The 12,126-nt window shown below is 45.7% G+C and overlaps 1 protein-coding gene across 2 annotated transcripts in view; it reads right to left on the bottom strand.

The window, feature by feature from the left end:
• The window catches only part of LAS1L (LAS1 like, ribosome biogenesis factor), an 83,425-nt gene that overhangs the window by 38,634 nt on the left and 32,665 nt on the right, over window positions 1-12,126 (bottom strand). For both annotated transcript variants that reach the window (XM_019536194.1, XM_019536195.1), the window contains 3 exons: window positions 10,604-10,736; window positions 9,622-10,007; window positions 6,690-6,834 (listed from right to left, as the gene is read on the bottom strand). In XM_019536194.1, coding sequence (XP_019391739.1) covers window positions 6,690-6,834; window positions 9,622-10,007; window positions 10,604-10,736 — 664 coding nt within the window. The remainder of the gene's footprint in view (window positions 1-6,689; window positions 6,835-9,621; window positions 10,008-10,603; window positions 10,737-12,126) is intronic.

The raw sequence follows: 12,126 nt of genomic DNA on the forward strand, positions 1-12,126 counted from the left end.
GTGAACATCCCCATCTGGGGCCCAGCGCTCTGGGAATGCTGCACTTGAGCGCTGATTCCCCGCAGAGGCGGAGGACGCTCTCTGCACACAACTGGGGCAGCTTTCTGAGTGCCCACATTTCTGTTGCTTTCACTGCTTTGCAAGAAAGCAGAGGACAGTAGCTGTGTGGGCAAGACCCCAGCTAGAAGAGTACAGTCTGTGCTGGTGTAGCATAGCCTTGGAGAGTATGCCAAATGGTGCTTGGCTTTCCAGAAACTGGGTTCATCTTTTAATAATCTTGATTGATGTTTGGATTCCACTGCCCCTGGGTGCCGGGTAAGAAATACGGCTGTTTGTACCTCCGCGTTGGGCTCACAGAGTGAGCAGGCAAAGAACAGACACTTACTCGGGAGAACAATGGGCTGGCACCAGAGTTGAATGATCCTCAAGCACAAAGAGAACAGAAAATGCCTGCAAATGACACAACAGGTTTTCCTTCCCTCTCCAAGGATCGCTTCCTGTGAGGTCTTCGAATATGGCTTGCCAGCCCACTGGGTGATAAAAAGCTCTTGGTTCGGCCCCACATTCAAAAAGGTGGGACACCCCTACTATAAAGGCAGTGATGTTGTTAAGTGCAGATAAGGTATGCCTCGCCTACTTTGAAACAGCAGAAGAGCATTTTATAAGTGAAGGAAAATGTCTACAAGTTTCCAAACACATTTCAGCATCAACTTTGTTCCATGACTGTATACAAAGCTAGAAGGGATCCTTGCTTGTACATGGCTTTTTATCCAGTGCCTGCTTTCCCTAGGTCACTCAGGCAGTCTGCAAGCTTGACCTTTAAAATAAAACCCACTTGAGAGTCCATGGAGCAAATGAAAAAGCTGGTTACAAAGAGGAGGCCTTGAAAGCACAATAGCTTAATACCCAGTTCTAGGAAGTTACACAGGCTGGAGAAAAGGACCCCAAGAGATTTATTAGTTTTTTTCACGCTCTTCTCACTATCCACAGCCATGGCTTTTACAATGATATTTTTTTCCTCTAAGGGACATTACTGCAGGTCCCTTAGTTCTGATTTTTTTAATGTCCTTTGAGAGTTCTGGTTAAAAGATGCCAAACTGCTATGCTCCTTAAACATGAAGCCTAGTAATACCAGAGCTGCAGCTTCCACCTTACTGATACAAGGGCAGCCTGTCACTACAACTATAACAGAAGCTAGAACAAGAGTAAGGTTTGCCTTTCAAATTTACCAGTTCTCTAAGAAAAATCCTTCCATGCTTCCTCCTGCAAATGGTCAGGCATCCCCTCCGAAAAGCCATCATATGCCCCCAAACTCTCATAAGTTACGACGGTCCAAAGGAATTCTTTTACTTTGCATAAAAGGTGATCTGAAAAGAAACAACCCATTAAGGGCTCCAGGCTATCAGCTCTATCATCACATTCATCACATTCACTTCTGTTGTTGTAGAAGCAGGAAAACCTGAATTCTTTCACACTATTTAACATAGCAAACATGTTTTCACATAAGCAGCTAGAGAAATATGGAAAAGGGGTGAGAGAATAAGGACCTTAAAATCACCGCTGAGTGAGTCTCAGCTGCTGCCACCAACCACATGATAATTCTCTAGAGGCCATTTCTGCTTTCTGTTCATCAGGAACTTATTCAGGACCTCTGAATACAGGTGGATCGAGACCTCTGAATACAGGAGAATCCCTTCTTGTAAATCACATATTTGGGGGTTTTTTAACCATAACAGCATGTTGAAAACACTGTATGTAGGCTGCCAAAAGGTCAAGAATCGCAGCCAATATTAGCAGCCTCCCATGAAATTCCAGCATGATGAGGCATTAGCAGGGCTTCACAAATGCAGCCGGCAGTGGTAAGGAGGAAACAATCCGTGGGGAAAGTGTGACAACTGGCATGAGGAGAGTGAAAATGAGGAGTATTTACTTAATGCCATCGCTGATTAGATGCAGCAGAGATGATGACCAGGTGCTTGTCAGATGCAAGGAGCAGTACCTGCAGGAGCATTAAAGTTGTGGCCTTAGTGTAGGAAGAGCATACACTGCTATGAAAGGAAGGGCTAAATGAGTCAGGGAGGGAAGAAGAGGGTAGAGAGAGGCAGGAAGGGTTAGAGACTGATTCTCTGCTTTTCCAGAAGCCTCTGAGTAGATGATTAAAAGGTCAGAGAGACCTATTTCCTTGGATGGAGGCAACGGACAGTAGAGGTGAGCTAGGGCAGAGCACACAGGCAGGAAGAGAGGAAATAATACTGCTCTTTGCTCATGTAGCAAGCAAGAAGCACTCCAGACAGGCAGCCAGAAGCCAAGAAATGTGGAGGGCTGCAAAACGATGGCTCTAGCCTCTGCTCCCCATCTTAAACAGGCACTTGCATCCCACATGTAAGGGAAGCCTACTAGGCTTCTCTCCTCTTCTGCAAGGTTTGTGCATCACCTCCAGCTAGTAGATTCAGTTCACCGGCTAGCAGGTGTCTAGTACGCAGTTCAATTCACATTTATAGATATGTATTAAAATCCTTAGCATGGGCTGAGGATGTAGGAGAAAGGATTACTATAGAGGCTCCTTGGCAAGAGTTTCCTATTTAATCAGATACTCTTCCACTTGAAGCAAAATTGCAAGCTATCAGTCTTCAGTGACAAGGGACTTGCTGATCTCAAAAGGCATCCTGATCAAGCCCATAATGTTAGTGAATTTTCCTAACAAAGGAAATCAGTGGGTGCAGAGGCAGGGACTGTATGCCTACAGCTAGCTAGGGGCAATTTTTAGTGTGGTCCAAGGTCCAGGTCCTTTCATACCCTAACAGGCCGATTGGGAGTATACATGCATGGTAATTCACATACATATAAAGTAGAAACAGGGATGATCCCATGGTAGCTTTTCATCCCTGCAACTTTGGAAATGTCACACCATCACCAATCTTGAGAAATATGCTGGGACTGTAGCATGCTTGTTACGCCTACCACCATCGAGTCAGGAAGGGCAAATTCTACAGCTGGCATCTAGTAACAGGTTTCAGTCGAGCCAGAGTAATGAATCACACTACTCTTTCATGTATTTTGTTACAGTCTCCCTGAGCAGGAGTGATGACTCTATCAAACACGCAAAGCAAAATGAACAGAACCCATGAGAAGTGGGTGACAGATAAAGACTGTCAGGGAGTTTGCTGGCAAGCTGATAAATGGTACCAATTACACTTGTTCTTGTTAATTGGAATTCTGCTGCAGCTCCCTATTCACATCTCTTCTCTCGCCTACCTAAATGTTTAGCTGTATAACTGGGGTGCCTGAGTATTTCATGGTAAATGTTCAACACCCAATAGCATCAATAGGGATTTGAGGATTAAATGAAAACTGATCTCTGAATCCCACAATTCAACCCGTGAGCACATTTCCTCTACAAAACATGCTGTGTTGGTTCTTGTTCAAGACTCATCTGACCTGGGAAATTATCACTCAGTCCTAAAGTCTGTTGCTTGCATAATACTGGGAAGAGGTCTCACTTTCACTGTTCAATAGCACCAGTGGGAAAACAGTTGAGAAATAAACGGCCAGGTGCTCTGCTTTATAGAGCTTGTCTGGTGGTCAAAACAGGGATTCTGGGGGTTACAGAGCCTGCATCTGCTAACAACTTACATAGTTATCCTCAGACTCCCAGCCCACCCCTTGCATTGCCTACAATGATGACCTGTCTCACAAAGATACTGAGACCTATTTAACAGTTACTGGAGCCTTTTGACAGTCCCAGATGTGGGGTGCTACGGAAGTATAGCTGTTTTCTCCCTGGCTAGCTGGCATCTTCATTTCTATTTGAGTGAAGCCAGTTGCAATGTGTTGCCATTATTGGCCAAATTCCATCAATATCTAATTTCATCCTGACAAAGCAGCAGCACAGTCCTTGCAGCTGAGTGAGGGCATGTAAGGGCAAAAGGACCATGCCAGAAATGCTACAGAAAGCTAAGCATGCCTGCTCCACCCTGAAATGGATGTAATGTAGCTCCCTCAGTGAGGCACTGTATGCATGCCAATAAGCTTGTTCTCTCTGCTGGATGGCACTCAGCACTGCGGTGGCACTATTACACCTGTTCTGGGGGTAGGGCCTAGGCTAGCAGCAGCAGCAGGTTATGAGCTGGTGCTCAGTGTGGGGAAAAATGGCCCCCGCATGGCAAGCACCCTGTCCTGCAGCCGCTCAGAGCCTGTGCCTGCTCTCTGGTGATGTGGTGGAGAAGCAGGACAGCCCCGCTCGGGCTGCAAGCAGCTGCCGCACGGGGCACCAGCCACAGGGACTGGGAGCAGCTGCTTTTCCCCTGCACTGAGCACCAGCTCGTTCCCCGCTGCCGCACGCTGCTCCCCGCCTGGGCACAGGGCTGGAGCGGGGGCACTGGGAGTGACCGGGCGAGCACAGGGTCTTCCTGGTGCTGGGTGCAGGCTGCGCCCAGCACTGGTCCCAGGCGGGAGCTGCAGCATCCTGTCATCTGGCATGCAAATCGGGGGCCCGCACCCCCGGGAGGAGTCCAGCACAGCTCCGCATCCCTCCCAGGGGTGCAGGCAGGCCCCCGATCTGTACATTGGATGACAAGAGGCTGCTACTGCCCGGGACTGGTGCTGGGTACAGCCCTTGTTTCGTTCTGAAGCTGTTTCAAAGGCTTTTGTTTCAATTCGATTTTGCTGTTTTGACCTTGAAATGCATTGAAACAATTCTGAAATGAAATACTTGGCAAAATTTTCTATGGTCCTACCCTCCAGTTCCCACCCACCAGTCCAAGCCCCCGCCAGGGGGGTTCTCCGGTTATACTGTGCAGAACAGCCGGGAGGGCTCCACAGACGACAGTGGTTGGAGAATTGCTGCTCTTAGCGTTTCCAGTGCAGTAGATCTAGCAAATGCAGCAGGAACGGACACTTGCTTATATTCTCAGAGGTTTCCATGGCAGAAATTATGTTTAAGGCCCTTCCGTGCAACGGAAGAGATGCAGCTGATTTGACATTGAAGCAGCTGTTCGATGTCAAAGCCATTCAGAGCTCTTGAATTCGGAGGGTGATTATCACAGCTTAATTGAAAACGAGCCTTCATACAGGAACAGGAACGTTGCCATCGTGTGAATTTGACTGGGGATGATTCAGCTGAAGAAGTGATCCCCAAACCCTGCCCCCGCCCTCCCCCCACCCTCCTATATTGCTCAGAGTCACAGGGAATTAATGCATTCAGACTGAGGCGGGCAAGGAAGATGAAGCACGATGTTACCAGCAGCATGTTACTTGTGGGCCAGGCAAGGTTGGGGCCACTGAGCTAAAGTTTCCCCCAGCACTCCCATCAATTCCAGTACATTGTGTAAACCTCTAGAGAGGCTGGATGCACCCTGTCCTTACCCTGGTGTAGCTCTGGCAAAGAAAGCCTTATTAAGCTGGTTTACCCACAGTTTATACAGCAGCCACAGCAGGTTTTGAAAATTCATCTCCACTCATTCATCTAATATTCTGTGAAGAGGCAGCAGCTTCCCCACCGGGATGCAGGAGAAACCTGGTAATGATTTCTTGAGGAAGGACAGGGGGTGGGGAACATTGGGGGCAAAGCTGGGACTACCAGAAGCTGTTGTCTCAGTGGGATACGACCAAAACTGTGACTTTAATTGCCACATGAATCTCTCCACAGACACAACAGCATTTAGCTTTCAGACAGTTAAAATAAAATAAAAAACCAACCCATGAGCTCCAAAACAGAAAACAGAGTCTTAGGAAACAAGGAGCTGCTTTTATCACAGTGGCAATTACACATATGTCTCCCCAGGTTATCCTGAGACTGTCTAGGGAGAAAAGCCAGCAGAAGGATCAGCTGTGGGTAGGATTCTTCCACTCAGGTGTCAGCCACTGCTTTCAGAAGTGGTTTTGCAAGACACTGGAGATGGTTCAGCAACCTTACATATTGCTGCCAACCAATAATGATTTCAGTCCTATTACAGGCAGCTCATATTTTCTGAAGGTTTTCAGCAACTCACTGTGAATGGTGGGAACAGCCAACAAGGAGGTCTGTTAAGCAGAGGACTGGATAATTGCCGTGAGCTGACAATGGGCCCATTTGGTAAATATTTCATAGCATCCGTGTACAGTACATAAAGAGAAGTTTCTATTTGCTTATGCCTACTATACTTTCGTGGGGAAAAAAAAAAAAAAAAAAAAGGTTCTACTCTATTGTATTAGGACACACATTCTTCAACCAACTCCTTCCTGAAACACATATGTGGAGTTTTAAAATTAACTTTAGCTTCTTAAGCACATACGAGGGGACTGTGGATACTGTAAGACCCTATTTTACCCTATTTTTCATTCACTGATTGTCACTGAATAAATCTGCACACTAAGCTAACAGGATATTGGTATAATCCAAGTTGTCAGCAGTTGAGGTTACCCAGCGAAGGTCTCTAAGCCTCCTACCTTTTTCCTTCCAAACACACTCAAGGTCAGACATTACCCTTCCTTGTCCTCCCAACCTCGACAACTTTGCCCTCTGCACTACTCTCATTGGTGCAACAATAAATGAAACAAACTTGGAAAGCAAACAGAACAATTTCAAATATTGCTCAAACCACTAGAAATATATAGGCACTACTGTATCCAGCTTCTTGAAACACCATGAACTTGGATAATATATGTTTGATGATGCAATCGCAGAGAGCCCCCATCCCAACACTACTCACTTCATACTGAGAGAATGCCTCTCATCTCTTGTCACTGGCTGATCGATCAGGGACATCACAGAATAATGCTCCACCATGAGACCATCAGGTTCATCCGCTTGACCGGGGAGTTTCCCGAGAGGGAAGTCTTTCCATTGTACTTCATCTAGGTTGGAAAAAACATTCAATGCATGAACTGGAAGCCTGTGCTCTAAGCTGACTTCAGATATATATATATATATATGTATATGTATACATATATGTTTATAAGCTGTACATTCATTTTAGATTTTGTGCAAATAGTGTGGCATCAATACAGCAGGACATCTTATCTCCTCTTAATTTTGTTTCTAATCACTATTGCTCCACAAAAAGATCACTGTGCCATGTGAAACAACAGGAAAAATGTTAGTACTGCAACAGTATATACTTCATGCTGATCAGGTTAACGAAACATATCCAGACTCTAAAAAACAATGTTCTCGAACACTTTTTTTCTCTTATTACCTGACTTCTGACGTGTTTTTGAAATGAAGGCAGCAATACACATCTATTACTTATCAAATTTCAGAAAAGCACCTAATTTGTTCTCTTAAAAATAGACCAAGGTTTTGTACATAGAAGAAGCCACTCATATACATGTTAAACTCTTTCTCCCTTCTAGAGATCTGAATATTGCATATTTGCCCCCCACAGTTTGGTCCAGTGGTTTCTATCCATGATAACCTTTTTGCCAGGGTCCCCAACAGCACAGAAAGGACATGGGACATATTTTTTTAATTCAAGAGGGAGGGAACAGTTGGAACAAACATGCTGTGGACAAGACAGGTAAAACACAAGTTGCAAGAGTTTATGAAATTTCAGCACCCAACTCCCACTGACCTGCAGCAAGAATTTTTTGCCAAATTCCTGGAGAATCATTCCAAAGTCTAAACCCAAATAGGCTACAAAATGGAAAGGCAAGAGGATAGACGCTGGGGAATTCTGAATAGCCTGCAAGAATTGCAGGTGCGGGGAAGGCAAGAGGGAAAAACCCACAAAGCCCCTGGGGAAATACAAACCCTCTCTTCTGGTTTACAGGTAGGTTCTTACAGTGACAGCTATCACTGCTGTATCCCCTCCACCACAACCTGCTCCTTCATTTGACTGGGAGCCTTGCACTCTAAAAAGAGACCATCCGTACTCATCATTTTCCCCCTCAGATTCAAAATTTCACATATAAGAAGTGACTCGTTGCTGAGTTAGGTTTCAGGAGCTGCATGAAAGATGCAAGTGCTATGTGGAAAGCAAGGTTTCAGTCTCACTTACTTTCCTATGATGGGCTGCTGACTCTGGAATGGTGATGGGTGGTGGCAGGGGACGGACAGGAAGGTGATCTCAAAAGGTAAAATTCCTAGTAAGGAAGTTATTGTAAATGGAAACATCAAGTTAAGCACCCACCCCACCTGCCACGAGCTACTTACTGAGGGCAGAACCACTAAGACAATGTCAATACCCAGCTTCGACCTAGAAAGACTATTTCAGCCATGCACAAAATGTGAACAAAACACTGGGGCCCCTTGTTTGCCAGGCAGAACTTGCTTCCAGTTCAAACAGAAACTAGGACTGGGCTCTTTGAGTAGGCAGCAACTGTTGCTTCATGGCTTTAGAGCATGAGGTAAAACAATAATGCTCTCATCTGTGATGGCAGTTCCCGGGTGACACGGTAACACAATTAAAGGATGGCACAAGTAGTGTTTGGTGCTTTTCACTGCAGCTCATCCTGAAATGCAGCCACCTGCTATGAATTTAGTGGGCTGTGAATCACCTGGATACAGTCATCTGCTTCCACTCGACTGGGTAGAGAAAGAGTTTTTGCAAATTTTTTTAGGTCCAGAACTATACTAATGTATTTTGGGCCAACGTTACATTTTTTTAACAAATCAGATATAAACAAAAACATCATGAAAAGCACCTAACGACCTACTTAAAGATGTCAGACAGCAGGGAGGGGGCTTCACATGCATTTTTCCTTTTTATTTTTTATATGATTCAAACCAACCAGAAGGTGGAAAGCATTCTCTAGGTTTCCAAAACATTCATCTCCGGTAAGCTGCCCACATCAGTTTAACTAGGCAGAGCTGCTCCAACAACCAAGGATATTTTTACTCGGGAAAATTTCTCTCTGATGGAAGGCAGAAATATTAACTGTCTGTCCCTGAGGGGCTCATGCAGCCCTGGGCCTGGAATGTCTCCCCTGACCAAACTTCCCAGGTTCTTCTCTACCCACTCCCTCTCTGCAAGACCCTTCTACAGTCACACTTCACCCATGACCACAGTAAATCTTAGAATACTATCACACCTTCCAAAAACCCCAGCAAGTCTAAACTGGCAACGAGCAGCAGAGATGTGGAAGTAACGAAGCACTTGCTAAACTGCTGGGTCACTCCCTTGCACTACTTGCCTTGGTCCATCCCTCTGTCAGCTGTCTATGCAGACTGTAAACTTCCTGGGACACGGCAGCTGCTTGGAAAGCACCTAAATACACCACTAATAAATAACATCCATGCCAGGGGTTAGTGATCCCAGTGATCTTTTTAGTGATTCCAGTCTGATAAGTGGAAGGTTTTGGCACATCTTGCTGCAGACCATGAAGCACTGGTGTTTCTTTACTGTTCGGTTGGCAGCCACTCCTCTGTCAATCAGCTACACTGGAATATTAACCACAGAGGGTGACGCTTGATGCTGAAGTTAATGAAACATTAACTATGTGGACATAAAAGAAGCAATCCTAGTTTAAAGCACTGCTAGAGAAGAGACATCTATATGCAAATGGGAGGCTGGAAAAATGAAGTTTACAAGGGCATGGCATGGACATGGCTTTGAAACAAGTTTCAGTCTGCACGAGCCTCTGCATTTCAAATGACACCTGCTGGTGAGGAAGGGAGAGCGAGGAAGTCTGTGACCTTTTTACCTGAACTGATTTGCCAAACAGATCCTTGCAGTGCAGCCCTTTTCTCAGCTACAGCCATCATGTTCACAGGATGCAGGAGCTCTTCCAAAGATGGTGACTCTGTTTCCATCTCTGTTTCCTCCTCATCTTCCTCCTCCCCCTCTTCATCTTCGCCTCCACCCAGTACAGTTTCTTGCCTTTCTGCCATCTGGCCTTGCTCTTTGGCCAGATTATCTTGCTTGGCCTTCCACTGTAGGCTCTCAATTGTATAAATTGGCTGTCCTCTAGTATCTGAAGAAGAACCTGGACTGGAGAGGGAACTTCCTTCCTGAGTGTAGATGGAGGAAAGGTAAAGAAGATTTTTCTGAGTGTCTAAAGGCAAAGGAGGCTCCATACCTGTGAGAATCCTAGAAAGGGAAGAACAGAATCAGTCTCACATGCAAAAACCAAGTGTTACAGAAACCAGAAGCCTCTTGCACAAGGGTGCTTCCAGCCTTGCTCTCCCACCCCTTTGCAGTGGATTGCTAGGAAATGGTGATAATCTTCTGCAGGGGTGCAAGGCAAAAGTTAATCCCTCTTTCTGGCTTTCTTTTTTAGTAGCGCCTCTCTCTCTTTTCAATCCTAATTGAAGTTTTTGTGTGAAATGGGAGTGATCACTGTTCAGTGGAAGTTACAAGTTACATGCTCTCTGCCATGTCAGCAACCCCTGCTTTCTCCTGTACCTTGAATGTTTAACGTCACTGAATTGAGAAAAAGTTTTGTTACACAGCACATTTAGTTTTTCCTTGCAAAGGAAACACCCTGAGAAGTGTGTTTTTCCTCTTTCATATCACAGTGAGGGAAAAGAGCAAGAACAATATGAGTTATATAAACCAAATTTTCCACAAAAGTGAAAGAAGTGGAAGGAACTATTGGTCATAACAGCATACTGGACAGGCAAGAGACACCACAGAACTCTGCTTCCTGCTCCCAATGCTTTTCCCCAAGTCACGAGGTCACTTACAGCTGAAGGAGGTGGGGAGTTGCCCAGCAGGGAGCTCCCAAGCAATTATCAACGAGCTTTAGCCACTGCAAAGGGATTCTGCGGAGAGACAGCTTCCTTTTCCGACTCTGGTAACAGGATTCCATTTTCTTCCCTACAGAAAGGATGACAAGGAAGAAAGGAAGTTTTACAAAGAAGAAATGCATTGGTTGTACCCACACCTTGACATTTTTTTAAGCTGCTACTCTCTTTAATAGCTAGGACTAAGGCATTTTGCAGGTCACTCTTCCACCCAGTTCTGAGGTTAGGTCTATGCTATTAAGGTTTGGCAGCACAGCTATAACAGCTACGAGTACATGTATGTGGGAGGAGGAAAAAGGGGGGTGTTTGAAGGGAACAAAACACATACCACACCCTCCAGCCTATGTAGCTATGCAGATGAAACCCCTGGCATGGATACAACTATGGAGACAGAAAAGGGTTTCTGTTTGCTTTCCTTGTGTCATTCAGGGACGTGGTATAGCTGTGCAAAAACAACTCCTGTGGGCATATGCTGCATCTCTACAAGGGCACTCTGCCCACATAACAAAGCTGGCATAGCTGGAAGAGTAGCAGCTCTTCTACTGTAGACAAACCTCAAAATGCAGCTGCTTCCAGAGCAAAACACAGTGCAGATTTGCCAGTTTTGATATCTCTAGTTTGCAGGATTTAAAGATCTAAGGAACTAGGATACGTTCATGGAAGGGGTAGGATGACAAAAAAGGGAATGCTAGCTCTCCAGTCAAGATGTCACCTGTCTAGAGCCAGGTTATGGTCCCTGGGTTGCACAGCAGGGTGGGGAGTGTGTAGTTTTCTCTCTTCTGAGCTTTGCTGGCTTCCACATAAGACTGGGGAGCATTTTTTCCCCTCTTGTTGTGTCAAGGGTTTTTTTCACATTCCTCAGAAGAACTGGGCATTAGCTGCTGCCAAGACTGGGGGGTTTTGACCGGGGTGTGCCACAGCTCCTGCTGGGACTAAAAAAACCAGAGGTTCTTGCACCTCCACTCAGGGTCAGGCCACATCTGAGAATCAAGAAGGATTTTTAGCACACAGTCAGATCAGAATGGACTATGGGTTTCTTTTCTTTCTCTGCAGTGAGGACATGTTCCTCTTACTTAGTTCTGTCAAGTGTATTTTTAACTACCACTTTCTGTCCTTATAGTGGTAAGACACTGAAAGTGCCCTCATCCCCCTGCTTTACTTTCATAGTTTCATAGTTTCTAGGGTCGGCAGGGACCTGAGTAGATCATCTAGTCCGACCCCCTGCCACGGCAGGAAAGATTACTGGGGTCAAATGACCCCAGCAAGGTGTTCATCTAACCTCCTCTTAAAGACCCCAAGGGTAAGAGCCTGCACCACTTCTCTTGGAAGTTGGTTCCAGATCCTAGCCGCCCTGATCATGAAGTAGCGCCTCCTGATATTTAACCTAAACCTACCCTCTGCCAGCTTGTGACCGTTATTCCTGGTCTCTCCTGGCAGTGCTCGGGGGAACAGGGACTCCCCCA

The sequence above is a fragment of the Crocodylus porosus genome, unplaced genomic scaffold (assembly GCF_001723895.1).
Source record: "Crocodylus porosus isolate Cpor-Errol unplaced genomic scaffold, CroPor_comp1, whole genome shotgun sequence".
Lineage (NCBI taxonomy): Eukaryota > Metazoa > Chordata > Crocodylia > Crocodylidae > Crocodylus > Crocodylus porosus.